This window comes from Leptosomus discolor, chromosome 2 (genome assembly GCF_034619465.1).
Source record: "Leptosomus discolor isolate bLepDis1 chromosome 2, bLepDis1.hap2, whole genome shotgun sequence".
NCBI classification, from domain to species: Eukaryota; Metazoa; Chordata; class Aves; order Leptosomiformes; family Leptosomidae; genus Leptosomus; species Leptosomus discolor.
Window position 1 is genome coordinate 62,335,075 of NC_141392.1, and position 15,296 is coordinate 62,350,370.

At 37.3% G+C, this 15,296-nt stretch overlaps 1 protein-coding gene across 5 annotated transcripts in view; it reads left to right on the top strand.

Moving 5' to 3' along the window:
- Positions 1–15,296, top strand: part of REPS1 (RALBP1 associated Eps domain containing 1) — a 65,692-nt gene that overhangs the window by 43,662 nt on the left and 6,734 nt on the right. The window contains exons 9-13 of one of the 5 annotated variants that reach the window (XM_086461180.1): positions 628–767; positions 5,346–5,426; positions 8,478–8,565; positions 9,394–9,495; positions 13,859–13,931. In XM_086461180.1, the coding sequence (XP_086317306.1) occupies positions 628–767; positions 5,346–5,426; positions 8,478–8,565; positions 9,394–9,495; positions 13,859–13,931 (484 nt within the window). The remainder of the gene's footprint in view (positions 1–627; positions 768–5,345; positions 5,427–8,477; positions 8,566–9,393; positions 9,496–13,858; positions 13,932–15,296) is intronic. The other 4 variants (XM_086461179.1, XM_086461181.1, XM_086461182.1 and 1 more) reach the window with 4 other exon arrangements.

Below are 15,296 nucleotides of genomic sequence, written 5' to 3' on the forward strand. Positions count from 1 at the left end.
CAAGGGGCTGTACTTGCTGGAAGCTCAGAGAAGACTGAAAGAGTAACAATGTACAGTTGCAATGTGACGGCTGCTAGACTGTTCAGTTTGCAAAATGTAGTGAATGGAAACACCGTTGTATTAGTAAGGAGGTTTAAAATATTCTTTGGGGAATAATCTAAGGGAATAGTTTTATTCATCTCTGTTTTTTCATATTTTTGGGTTGTGCTTTCATTGATACACTGGTTTTGCTTTAACCTTTCACATAAGGAAGTATTTTATTCTGTAGGATAAACTTCTCAGTGCTGGATTTGATGTAATAAACATTAGTGTGAAGTTGTTTTCTCATAATGTGAAATGGAATTCTATTTACTTCTACATGTAATCAAAATTAAAAATGCTGTTTAAAAGCCAAAGTACAGGGAGATTGTACGGTGCAGAGTAATCTTCAAGTCCATTTTTCAGAAAGATCCGCAAAATAAGAGTAGCACCTGATAAATAGTATATGTGACTTGAATCAGTGTGTTTTGTCTGCTGCTAAGTATTCCCTTTGGTTTCATCTTTTCAAAGTATACTTTGCATTTCCCATGAGATGTTTGCAGCTCTTCTGAGGCTAAACTGAATGCAATTCATGATTTTGGTTTATAGTGATTCCTGTCATTTCAGAAGTTGGGGAACAGACTGGTGAGGTAGGTTACTCCAGCTCTCCAGCAGAAGCACCTCCAAGCAAGTCTCCATCAATGCCATCCCTAAACCAGACCTGGCCAGAATTGAATCAGAGCAGTGAGGTTAGCACTTTTAATTTAAGAGTTATTTCATTACTAGTGAATAACTGAATTGTATATGCATCCATAATTCATCATAAGTGGATTGTTGATCACAAATTGTGAAAAAGTTATCAGGACAATAGACACAGGAAAATTCTGTGCATGTTAAATTGTAAAAAAGGTAATATCTTCCTTCTCATTTTTCTGTCGATTGTGAGGCAAGCTGCTATTTATAATGTTGTTGTTACTAGTAATTAAGCTTTGTATTAATCACAAAATTATAGCAGTTTTTGGAAAGGTTGAATTTGTTTGGGGTTTTTTCATTTGGGGCAGGCTTTTGGTTGGGTTTTTAGTTAACCTCTGAAGGGCTTTTATAGCCAACGCCTGCAAAACTTAAAAATGAATTTCTGACAGATCTGGACATTGAGACTTATTTCTGGAGGTGATTTTACCCTGAAATATAAAATGCCTCGCCAGTAATGTAATATATAAAATCATAGCTCTGGGTTTGTTTCAGAAGCAAAGACTCAGAGTTGAATCTGAAGCCAACCATTGGCTAAATTAATTTAAATTTTAAATTTTTACTGTTATGTACTGCTGCTTTATCATTCTTTACCATATATATTTGCTGTATAAGCAGTCTTACATATATGTGTTTTGTCAGAGTTTGAAACTGAATTTACTAGACAGGATGCTTTATATTTTTTTTTCCACAAATGTCCATTGTTCAAAAAGCCTGTTGTAAGGGATTGATTCCTAAAGTTTTTCTTGTTTTAACATTTTTGCCTTTTGACTTAGAATAAACCTATGTTTTATTCTAAGAGCTACTTCAGAAACTCAAATGAATTCCTGACTGTGACCATACTACAAAGGTGATGTAGGCTTATTTTTCATTAAAAGGCAGGAAAAAAAGGGAAAAAAATTGAAATTATTTTTTGAAAACTTTTTAATAACCTGGGACTCTCAAGAAGTATCTGTAACTTCTTTTGACATCTAAGATAGTTGCATCAGTAGCTGAGTGTCATCTTTTATTAAAAGAGTGTATTGTGGCTTTCTTCTTTCTTCATTAGACTTCAACTGAGTAGAAGATTGGTAGTAAAAGATTTAGACAAACCAAAGGAGAATCAATGTGAAACAGAAGATAAGCAAATTTTTAGGACTAAAGCTAGGAGCAGAGGAAACTTTCTTCCTCTCTCAGGAGGAAGGACTTTGTAAAGTCTGCTCTTCCTCTTAAGGGCAAATGCTAGCCTCGCAGGGATGTCCTTACCAAATAAAAAATGCGGGAAATGATTTAGTGATTCTTAGTTGGTCTGTTGGACAGAGTGACTCTTGGAGTGCTGGTAGGCATCTGTGTTTTAGGAGGGAGGTGAGCAGATGTTCGGTTATTGCTAGAAAGCAGTAGATGCCTGCAACTGTATTAAAATTTGCATTGATACATTTCCTTATGTTTGCAATAAAGATTTAATAAGCTAATCATTTGGTAAGCTGCATCATAATTGAACAGACTCCTTCAGTGTCCAATGCAACTCAAACCAGTTGAATAGGGTAATTGCAGTAGTGAAACAAAGTTAATGACAGTTCTCTGTCACACAAAACTGACTTTGTCCATTCAGATAGATAATGTGGTGTTTTCTTTCTGAAAATGTACTAAAACTTTTAAGAGGTTTGGAGAAGTTCTTGCACTAAATATACTACCAGATACTAACTATACTAAAATAAGCGTTGAATGTTTATTAAATATTAGGAGGTTTTTGTTCTAACACAGAGGAATTACTGATTTTTCAGCTATGTTGCTGTGCATGCTTCTTGCTCCTCACCGTTTTCTTTTCAGCATGAGTCGGGTCAAAGTCCTCAAGGTTTTAATGCCATGAAAAAATTTCTGGTATTGCTGTAGGCACCAGTCTAATGTTTCCTCTTTGAACCTCTTACAACTGTCATAAACAAATTAATTGCTTGAAAAAGCTATGCATATTTGGATCATCTGCCTTTCCAGGCATTTTTATCCCCGTTAGTTTCAAAACTGTTGCTTACTCTATTCTACTTCATAAGTTGATTTTTAGACTGCAGTTGCCAGGCTCAGTTACTGTAAGCTCACCAATATGGACCAAGGCATCAATGTCAAACTTCAGAATAAAGACCACTGTGAAAATCCACCTAACTCTGGATACTACATGCTTCACATTCTCATCTCTTCATTCATCACTTCTTTCTCACTTCAGACATCTTTTCCATCCAGTCTCAAGGCTGAGCACTTAAATCCAAGAGCTTAAAAAAATTTGAAAATCCTACTAAGTTTTTGTTGAAAACAGTCTAGTGTCATATTAGCTTTGACACAGATATGGAGATTTGCTTTTGAGTTCACAATGGTTACACCTTGTTTCAAATGTCTTGTTCTTTTAGTAACAGTTCAGGTTGCTGTGAGTTTTAGTTTCTAGTAATTAACCTTTTGGAAGTATTTTTGAAATATTTTTGCAAGTCTAGAAGACTAATATTTTACTTTCAGCTAGTAGGAGTTTTATTTTAGCAAATCAGTTTTATTGTCAATGCTCTTCAACCTTACACAGAGTTTGAGATTCAGGCTGGTAGATCCTTAATATATGTAGCTTTCTGTTAACCAGGGAATTAGGAGTAAATAGATTCTGGCAGAATTTCAGGATGGAGCACAACAGCCTATTTCCCAGAGCAGTCAGGAGGTGGTGGAGTGGTGTTCATTGGTCTGTGCCCAGCTAGGGAGCCTGAGGACAAGTAATAAGTGTCCTGTGGTTTGGCTTCAGAGGAATAGAATAAGAGGTAGATTCAGCATCCATCTCTAAGAAATGGTATTTTAGTGTTGATCTTAACTAGAACGTAGATGCTGTATGCCTTTATGGAAAATTGAAAAATTAAGAAACATTGTCTGTGTAATCAAATGGTCTGTTTGCCAATCTCACAAGTAACTTTGAAGCTGCTGGCCAAATCAAGTTTAAAAGGGTAGTGGTAGTCCTAAAATAAACATTAATGCATGTTTCATGAAAATGAGCAGCTGTGTAAAGGCAAGAGGACAAATCGGGGGAAAGGCTGGCAGAACTTGGCTATTGAGTTTCTGACTTAGTAAAAACTGGCTTATTCAACAGATTTGTGTAGCTTCAAACTACTTGCAATGCTGCCTCTTCATGAAGGGGTGGAGTGACACAGAGGTGAACTGTTTAGTAGGGAGTGGGACAGAGCTATTAGGAAGGGAAACCTTACATCCTTCCTAAAAATGTTTTACTAGATTCTGTCCATGAAAGGCGTAGTCTTGTGACGAACACCCCCCAAAAAAGCCAAACCAAAAACCGCCACCAAAAAAAAAAACCCCACTTCACACCCGTATGAACAGTATTCCATAATCTTTACCTTAATTTAGAGTTTGAAATGAGGAGATAAGGCTCTGTCTCTATAAAGAGCAGCACTATACCTGAAATTACACTTGCAAATTTAGTTAATCTTTTTCTGAATTTAATTTCAACTGATTGAAAACAGTTATTTAGAAATTTTCATAAGAGTTATTTCTGAAATAACTGGTTTAGACTAGGTTCACGTACAGGCCATTCACCAAATTTAGTTCAGTGTAGAGGAGCACGTGAGATTAGATTGACTAACACCATATAGCTTGTCCTGTATCTTCTGGAGTCAGTTACGTTGATTTGCCTATAGAGATGGGAGAAGAGTATTGATTTGTTTTCACAACTATACTAACATCATTTTTGTTAAATTTTGAGCACTAAAAATTTTGTATTTGTAATTTTTGTAGTAATGTTTGAAACTTGGATAATATTTACTTGTTATTTTGTCAAAATATAACAAGTTTAGCATTCCTATTGTGATTTGTAATCTGGTTTCTGGATCGCAGATGATTTTATGTACTTTGGTACTTTGTTGATCCAGTTGTGGCTGTAGCTTGACTTACTAAGCATGAGGACTCTTGACAACCATGTATTGATACAGCATGCCTATATCTTATAAAATTGTTCAGAAATTGACTTATTTGCTTTTAGCAATCAACAGTATGTTTGAAATTAATTCTTGTAAAAATGCTCTTTTACAGCATAGAATCACTTCTCAGGGGTTGCACTGGCAACTTGAACTGTTGTAATTGGAGTACTCTGCTCAGTGTTTGTTTGGGATTTTGTAAGGAAATCAGCGTTTACAAAGTACGCTTGAAACTTGGCAGCTGCCAAGCTGAGGAACCTTTCTGTGGATTTTATAATTACAAATACAACACGTGTCACTGATTTTATCTTTACGGTATTTGAATGGCTTAACTAGTCTTTTGACTTGTATGATTTTCATTGGCAAACATGAACTCTGAAGGTACATGTGTTGGCCATGTACCTGTGTCTTCATTATGAAATGTGAATGTAAAGATTAATATTGGCAGAAAACAAACTTGGTTGCGCAACAACCTCAGACTGAAATATAAATAATGAATGTGGATTAGTGTGCTGTCCAAGTCAAGTACTGTCCAGTGCAAATACAGTACTTTCCAGTGCAACCTCTGAACTACTGTGCTAAATCTCCTCAGTGATCTTTTACTCCCATCTTTCTCATCATGCTGACTTCTCTCCTCTGTCTATTCAGCAGTGGGAGACATTTAGCGAACGCTCTTCAAGCTCACAAACTCTGACCCAATTTGATTCTAACATTGCACCAGCTGATCCTGTAAGTCAATCACTTAGCTTGCTTGTTTGAAATTAATTTTATTAACACCGAGTTTCCATTTGTTGTATTTAGCTGTTATGCATGATTCCATGGACTGCTTTTTGGGGATTGGTGGCAGGCTTCTTAATTTTTTTTTGTTTATTTTAGGAATACAAATTTTCTAGTACTGCTCGTGTTTAGTATCTGAGTGCAAAGAATGCTTTTTTCCCCCCTTGATTTTGATGTAATACAAAACAGCTATCAAAACCTGTATTACACAAAGATTTAAATAAAATGGTTTTTTTGAAAATATTTGTAAGTCAATGCAAGGGCCACTCCCAGTGATAAACCAGTCCTGGTTTAGATTTTTGTCTTCAGTATTTTTTTTTCAAGTTGCAGAGCTTGATTTGCACAAACCCTTAGGAGCTGACAATGCCAAAAAACTAATGGGCTTTAATGGGTGTGGTATTTCATATTCCTAATGTTTTCACCAAGTTACTTATTAATAAGGCTTTTAGTATTTCTCACACTAAACCTGTGCTGTTCTAATGCTTTACTCAGTGGGGAGTGCACTGAAAGGTTAGGTAGTTAAATACCTTGCCAAGTTTAGGAGCCAGAAATTTACTACAGTGATTCAAATTCTGCTAGTTTTAAACTTCACAGCTTGTGACATTGAAGCGGTTCTGAAATGCATTAAAATTACTTTGATACTTAGCTGCTGCTTTTGTCCTGCTTTTCTTACCACTTTCTTAACAATTACCACTGTTAGTGTCCATTTTGATTTAATTACAGTGGTAATGTCCATTTGATTATATAACAAAATATGGTAGGTGTACATAATAAACATTTAACTCTTAGTATTAAACAGGTCACTTCTGAAAAGATACAATACACATTTAAAATATGCATATATTTTAAATATATCAGTGCTTCACTCACTCAGTTAACACTGATATTTATGCGGAAATAGCATTTCTCAATGCTGGAAGCTAGAATTCAAACTGCATTGTTCCCTGTGCTCGGAATTGCCCTTAGTAAACATTGAAAACAGATTAAAATGTTAAAGTGAAAACCGGCCCTTTTTCATCTGAGACAGTTTTTTGGTTTAAATGTATTGTATTTTTATGTTTTAATGAAGTAAACCTGATGGAAATCGGTTTATAGTTGTTTCTTACTGTGTATAGTTGCTTGACAGTAAAGAGCTGTCACTGTCTTGTTTCCACAATAAGATAGTAATTTATTTTTACACGTAATTAGTGAATGACAGGAAACTGAAGTTTGAAATTTTTCCCTATACATTGATAATCTAAAAAGTAGAACAGGGATGATATATGGAAAACTCATATATAGTCATATATGTTTGTGTGTGTGTATACATGTGTATAAACAGAAGTTCAACAGAAAACCAAAAAAAATACTGGGAGATCACATTCTTGAGTCATTTTTTTACAGTTCTTTCTTGTAGCTGAGAAATTTTAACTAATGGTGAACGTCTTTGATACTTGCTAAGGTAGCAGACTTTGGGAATAGGTACTTTAAAGTCTTTGTCTTTATATGAAAATAAGAACAAATGACAGCAAATTTTCAGTAGCAGTGTGCAGACTTATTTTAGTAGTCTCAACAGTGGTGCGTAGGACTGATTTATTGAACAATTCCTGCTTTCCCAAAGGAGAGAATCAGCTTTCTTGAGCAGTTGTTAATGACTAACTAAATTCACAGACCAGTTCTTTGCTCTTTTTGTTGGACAAGCAGCTGCTTTGGAGGTAAAAGATAAGTGGAAAGAGTAAACCAGTACATTCATTCCCCAGTATGGGAACATAATTTGCCTGTCATAAGTGAGAGCTAGTAACATGTTAAGTGGTTTTCTGTAAAATTAGATCCATGATCTGAATTATTACATTATATAAAAAAACATTTTTGTAGAGGCTGCACATTAGATTACAGCAGAGCACTGCAGTAGCTACAGCGAAAGTGAGCTTTGCATGATAATCCCATTAAAGGGGGAAAAAAAGGCAGTGTATTCTAAAGTGGTAACTATTCCTAAAACCCTGGTGCAACAAGAGTGTTTGAGTTGTGACTAGTAAGTGGTTTTAAAAGTTTATATTTGCAACAAGAGTAGTGCAAGTCAGTTTAGACAGTTTTAGAAAACATTAATGTAAATGTATTGTGTGATGAAATTGATCAGAACAGATTAAATTTCTGATACAAGAGTAGTTTTGAAATGTCTTGTTATTTCTAGGAACGGAATATAATCTGGGATTTTTTTTGTGCTGTCATTGTCCCACCCATTCATATAGTCTGGATATAGATGACAGTAAAAAAAAAACCCTCAGACAGCTATGTCCATATTTTTAAGTTACTTGTGAACAAACATAGAAGTTTTAAGATTTTTTTTTAAGCTAACTACGCTCCTTCCCCAAACCAAATGGAAAGGGCTGTTATAAAGTACATTAAATGGAGTCCCTTGTCTGAACTACAAAGAAAATGCTTAAGTGCAAGGTCAACACCTATCTAGAGATATATTCAACGGGGTTTATCCTCCTAAAGATTAGAAGATTTCTGCTCTTTTAAAGACTCCTGAAACTACTGGTCTTAAACTACTACAAAGTACCTATTTTATAGAGAATTACTCATACTATTTAAAGAGGCCACAACTTTCTGAGGCATCATAAGTAAAGCCAAGGAGTGGGGTTTTGAAATTGTGACTTCTGTGGTTTTTTGTTTTCTGTTTGGGTTTTTTTTTGAAGGTGCACTTGAAGTAACAGATATCTGGTATGCCAAAAATGGTGGAAAGCTGGTAAAATTTAGGTCCTATTTACAACAGTTATCTACAGAAATCTTTGTAGTACCCTTTTAAATAAGTATACTAGGTTAAACCTTAAATCGTTAGAGAAACTTCAGCTTACGGAGCTTTAGTTTTACAGGTATATTCAATTCCCTGAACTATGTAAAAATAAATAAATAAATAAATTTATGAAATTTTGTTTAGAAATTACATTTTGCATGGTGTCAGACTCATAATACAAAATTTAAAACTAGATTAATATTGCTTAACTCTGATCTCCTCTACAGGACACTGCAATTGTGCACCCAGTTCCCATAAGAATGACTCCAAGCAAAATCCACATGCAGGAAATGGAGCTTAAAAGAACTGGAAGCGGTAGGATATCTTCTCTTGCTAATGAGGAAAGTTTTGTACAATTAGAGTGGGCTTTGCTTTCTTAAACATGCTGACTTTTTTTCTTCTCCTTAGAGAAGTGTAACCAGCCTAATTAATGAGATTCTCTGAGTTAAGAATTAGACTGCTGTTCAGATAGGTGCACAGTTTGAATTAGCCATTTACTACAGTGAGGATTTCACCATCTATGGGAGATCATTGCTTGGAGTAGTTCAGGAGGATCATGATATAGATTTGATTTGGGCCTCTGGGAGAATGTCTAGATTTCCTTATTAAATACTGAAGGGGACTGTGAAGATGGAGAGAATAGCCTGCATTGATAAAGCTTGTTCTGCTGTGGTCAGAAATACCGAGTTTATTATTTTGAAACCTGCCAGCATTCGAGAGTATTAGCAGGCCTTCTTTTTTTTTTTTTTTAAATACTCTGGTCAATAATAGGCAAGGTGGTTTGATTTTCCTTGAACAGTGGAGTCTCAATAGGCCAGTATTTCCTAAAGTCACGTAATTCATGCGCAGTCTTCAGCATATGAGAATAAACAAGTATCCACAGCACATTTATTTTAAAAATCCCTTAGCCTTGTAAATAGGTAAATATTCCCAGTTCTTAACACTGAGAAATATAAATAACACTGTTGTAATGTAAAACTTCAAAGTTAAAATAATTCATACACCAAAACTGTTAAAATACAGCAATTTCAGGCTTGAGTGCGGCACTTCAGATAAGGGCAGAAAACTAACGTAAAGCTTTGGCATCAGAAGTAAAGCCTAGTTTGAATACATTTGTTTATTTAGACTTCTTTTTCCATCTAGATCACGCTAACCCTACTAGCCCACTACTTGTGAAACCACCTGATCTCCCAGAAGAAAACAAAATTAGTTCATCTGTAAAATTTACAGCTGGAAATACAGTTAGTAAGTATCAAAGTACTTTCTGATCTTATTTTGTACGTTACATAAAATGTAGATCTGATATATTCTTCATTCAATGAAAACTTGCTAGATAAAAGAAGTTCTAAAATGAGGAAAAACTCGTCCTAAGAATAGAAACAGTTCTGATACAAAGTGTATGTTAGAAGTAGTAATTAAGAAAGTTCTGCTGATGTCACTGGAGATATTTTCCTACCATATGTGTTCAAAAAAGTTCGGTTTTGTCAGCTCTTTTCCATCTTCCTGTTTTCTCTTTTAATCTTAGGGTGAGAAATTTAAATGTATGGAAAGTGGAATTGACTAAGTAGCATTTGATTCTACTTGCTCAGTACCATGTAACAACATGTTTTTTGAACACTGAAAGCCTGTTGACGACAATTTTCAGGCAATTCTCATCTGGTTAGCTACTAAGGAAATGCTATAGACTTCTAGATTTCTTTTTTAGGTACAACTTTATTTGCCTCTCATAGCCTTTTTTATTTCCTGTATCTCCTGTGTCCAAAACATTTTGCATTACTTTGATTTGATTAGTCCACTTGTCTAATACCAAGAAATGTCCTGGGTTATATGTAGCCTGAATGAATCTCCGGAGTCCATTTATGAGACTTTTTTGTTTTCTTTAAGCTGGGAACTTCTCCTCCATAGAGATAAGGTTCGAAGAACTCATTTGAGTCCTTTGCATTATTAATACAGAAGTATTTTGGTTGGTTTGTAATACAGGAGTAATTTAGAAAGTGCCTCTCTGCAATGTGTTTTGTTTTCCCCATGAACTCTGTTTCCGTGGCACTCTTCATTCTGAGCAATATCTCGAGCCTGCCTGTCTCTTTCTATTCAAGCACAGTTCTGTTTTCACTAGGTAGTCTTCTGATGCAGGATTTTTTTTTTTGTGCAGACTTGCTGTCTTAGTAATTACTATTTCTTAATGTTCTTCAGTGCCATACTTTTAATAGTGTATCTGAGCATCTTCTAAACCAGTGACGATGTCTACAGTGTGCTTCCTTGAGCTGTGGGGCTGGACTCGTTTTCCAGTGTTTGCCTTAGTTGCTTGGTTTTGTTTAGCTGTGTCAGAATTAATTTGAGAACAGGGAGTTTCAATCTTAATCTAAGCAAGTCCTTTTTTAAGTGGGTCCTCCTAGACTGTTTTGTTTATAAGTTCAGATGCGCTTTTTCTGCTTATACAGAAGAGTATGGATTGCTTAGTGGTTTATTGATCAAAATTTAGATTCAGGTTAATTATTTTACTTATAGTCTACTGTTCATGGATCAATATGTTAAAATAGTATTTGGACTGACAACAAATTGGGATTTATAAGCATCATCTTGATGTTGAGAAATTGGGATTTTTGTCTTCATTTTACCTGCTTTATATCAATACTAATTCAGCTTGGAAGTTATGAATTTGTAAACAGCAGCTCAGACCTAAGACAGGAAGCAGGAACAGTCTTTTCCATTGCGTGAAACAGAAGTCAGTAGGCCTAGGCACTGCACGATTGTCTTTCTGTGCAAGCTGTGTGATTTGGAACAAAGGAGAGAGGATCTGTAACCTCAGACAGTGATAACTGGAGAAGTTAATAATTCTTGTGAATGCTGGACACACAGTGTTGAAACTGTTGTTATGCAAGTAAAAATGAAAGCAGCGAATATAACTGCTGTTTTCCCAAATTGTCCACACTGTCCCTGTGTGCCGAAAAACGAGTCATCGGGGAAGATGACCAGCCTGGCTGAATAGGGACCTTCGGGATGACCTTAGGAAAAAAAGGAGAATTTATGACCTTTGGAAGAGGGGGCAGGTCTCTCATGAGGACTATACAGAAGCAGTGAGGCTATGCAGGGAGAAAATTAGGAGAACCAAAGCCCAGTTAGAACTAGCTACAGCTGTTAAGGACAATTAAAAATGTTTCTATAAATACATCAGCAACAAAAGGAGGGCTGAGGAGAATCTTCCTCCTTTACTAGGCAGTGACAAGGGATGAGGAAAAGACTGAGGTGCTCAGTACCTTCTTTGTCTCAGTCTTTAGTAGTAGAACTACTTGTTCCCTAAACACCCAGCCTGTTGAGCTGGAAGACAGGGAGGGGGGCAGAATGTGGCCTTCACAATTAATGAGGAAGTGGTCAGTGACTACACCACTTAGATGCACACAAGTCTATGGGGCCAGATGGGCTACATCCAAGAGTACTGAAAGAGTTGGCGAGTGTGCTCACCAAGCTTCTTTCCATTATCTACCAGAAGTCCTGGATAACTGGGGAGGTCCCAGTGGACTGGAGAATAGCAAGTGTGACTCTCATCTACAAGAAAGGCCGAAAGGAGGATTCAGGAAATGACAGTCAGTCTCTGAGCCAGGGAAGGTCATGGAGCAGATCATCTTGAGTGCCGTCATGAGTCATTTACAGAACAACCAGGTGATCAGGACCAGTCAGCATGGGTTTATGAAAGGCAGGTCCTGCTTAATGAACATGATCTCCTTCTATGACAATGTGACCCACCTGATGGATGGGGGAAGGGCTGTGAATATTGTTTACCTTGACCTCTGTAAAGCCTTCGACACCCTTTCCCACAGAATTCTAGAGAAGAAACTGGCTGCTCACGGCTTGGATGAGCATACACTCTGCTGGCTAAGGCACTGGCTAGACAGCCAGGCCCAGAGAGTGCTCTGGGAATGGAATTAAATCCAGGTGGCGGCTGGTCACAAGTGGTGTTCTGTAGGGGTCGATACCAAGGCCACTTCTGTTTAACATATTTATCAATGATCTCGGCAAAGGGATAGAATGCTCCCTCAGTAAGTTTGCAGACAACACCAAGTTAGGTGGGAGTGTTGATCTGCTCGAGGGCAGGAAGGCTCTGCAGAGGGACCTGGACAGGCTGGATCAATGGGCTGAGGCCAACTGGATGAGCTTCAACAAGGCCAAGTGCTGGGTCCTGCACTTGGGCCACAACAACCCCATGCAGTGCCACAGGCTTGGGGATGAGTGGCTAGAAAGCTGCCTGGCAGAAAAGGACCTGGGGGTACTGATTGACAAGCGTCTGAATATGAGTCAACAGTGTGCCCAGGTGGCCAAAAAAGCCAATGGCATCCTGGCTTGTATGAGGAATAGTGTGGCCAGCAGGAGTAGGGAAGTGATCGTCCCCCTGTACTCAGCATTGGTGAGGCCACACCTTGAGAACTGCGTTCAGTTTTGGGCACCTCAATACAACAAAGACACTGAGGTGCTGGAGAGAGTGCAGAGAGGGGCAACAAAGCTGGTGAAAGGCCTGGAGAATAAGTCTTATGAGCAGCGGCTGAGGGAAGTAGGGCTATTTAGCCTTAAGAAAAGGAGGCTGAGGGGAGACCTTATTGCTCTCTACAAGTACCTGAGAGGACATTGTAGAGGGGTAGGTGCTGGTCTCTTCTCGGAGGTAATTAATGATAGAACAAGAGGGAATGGACTCAAGCTGCAGCAGGGTAGGTTTAGGCTAGACATCAGGAAAAATTTTTTTTACTGAAAAGGTTGTCAGACTTTGGAGTAGGCTGCTCAGGGAGGTGGTTGAGTCATCATCCCTTAATGTGTTTAAAGGTCATTTAGATGTGGTGCTTAGAGATGTGGTTTAGGGGTGTACTCAGAGTAGGGTTGGTGGTTGGACTTGATGATCTCAAAGGTCTTTTCCAACCTGAACGATTCTATGATTCATTCCACACAAATCTTGTGATTTTGGTGAGACTCTTCATTTCTGGGGAAACAAACTCAAGCTTTGCACAGCTTTTAAGGCTAATGGTGTCCTTAAGGAAACTATCTGTGTGATGCTGTAGTAGCATCTTTCATTTTTATAGGTTGCCTTAACCAAAAGCTTAAAGCTTTTAGAAAGTTTTAATCCAAAACAGAGCTGGCTACCAGGTAGGTACAGAAGTTACAGTAGTGGCAAAGCTACTGAGCTCATCAGTGTACTGTATGTATTTTTTCCTTTTTCTGACTTCGAAGATTGGTGATCTTGCAGCACTTCCAAATCATGCATGTCCTACTCCTTGCTTTTTGCTTGGATGTCCGTTACTCTTGTTGGCTGGATTGTTGAAGTGATAAAATGTCATGTGTTTAAAAATTATTGCTCATGAAACTTACATTTTGTAATCTGAGCATCTCAGTAGTAACCAACAACTCATAGTATTGGGTGAGGGGAGTTGGTTTGTACTGGATCCTGCAGTTATTCAGACTCAAGGATTCTGAATCCAGATGATACCTCACAGGGAACCAATACAAGCATGTAAACCTTTTTTAGAAATAAAAATTGGATGTTTGAAATTATATATTACCTATATCTGTCAGGGCATATTAATGATGCAAAACAAATATGAAACTTTGTACTTTCTTTTATCAGCAGATGGTTACAGCAGTTCGGACTCCTATACTTCAGACCCAGAGCAAATTGGAAGCACTGTAACGCGGCAACGGTCAGTAGAGTAGCAACTGAGAAAAATAAAAGGTGTTTGAAGAAGCCTGTTCTGATTTTCTGGTTGTTTGACAACCAGATTGTAAAATGATGGCTAAATAGATTCTTAACTTTAACACTTGGGAATCTGGAGGCAGTGTGTTTTCCAATGCATTAACAGTGTGTGCTGTTCTTCTTAAAGTGTGTAAGTGAAAACTCAAAAAATAACAAAGTCTAAAATGTTTTTTGGGATTGGCCAATGAAATGAAGGTCCATATTTGGTCAGAAATCTTGATAAAGACTTTATCCTTAAATACAAGGGAATGTAAGCACAGGAGATCATGATGTTACTTTAAACAATTTTTTTGTCTTTTTAAAAATTTTCATTAGGCATTAGCAGGGAAGGACCTTGTGACTTGGTAGCATACAAGAAGAATAAAACATAAATTAGAAATATCACAGCAGTAACTCAATCTTTTCTAATAATACATTTTTATAAAACGAAGGGCAGGGTAGGCCCAACATAAATTAAGGGATTGGAGGAAGCTATGCAAGCTCATAACCAACAACTGCATCATTTGACATAAGGGAATGTGCTGTACTAGCTGGTGCTAATTGTTCCCATTAAATCTTCCTGAATAGGATTAAAAATGAGCTATGCCATTAACCATCTTACTATCACTTTCAAAGGTAACTTTCAAAACGAAAATAATTAGGGTGGCTTCAGTAGCAAGGAAAGATTTGCAGTTGCCTCTCAGTACAGCAGCTTGAAAACTTCTTTCCTCCACTGCTACTTAATGGCAAATTTGATTGTCTGTCCTGCTTCTGTGTATGTTTTTGCACTATCAACATGATGGTTTCGACATGTTCTCCTGATCCCTGATTTTGTATTGGGTTCTCTTGCCAAACTTGGTAGATGAGCGAAGCTTTCTGATGAGTTGCTGCTGTATGGCACAGGTAGCTTCTGTCTGGGTCTGGCAGTGTCCACCCAGGAAATTTTTCTCCAACTTCCTCTTTTACTTTCTTCCACTGATATCTCTTCTACCAATTGCAATTTTATCTATAGAGATGACAGTGTCTTTAACCCTACCATTAGTCCAGAGTACTTTTTGTATTTTCAAAAAGCAAAGACTGACATGGCTATGTCAGATAATGGTACTTCAGGAGTGCCCATAAACCACTTTCTCCCTTTTTTAATCCTACTTGTGCCTTTTATACTAGGCTAGCTAGAGGGATGACCCTAGGAGTCAGTGTGATTAGATTTGTATTTAATCAGCTGGAGGGTTACAGGGTGTTGCAGAAGCATTGTCCTGGAGAGTATCTTAAGAAAGCAATTTTTTCTACTGCAGTAACTCAGTTTTCTGTCTGGACTTAAATATTCAGGAAT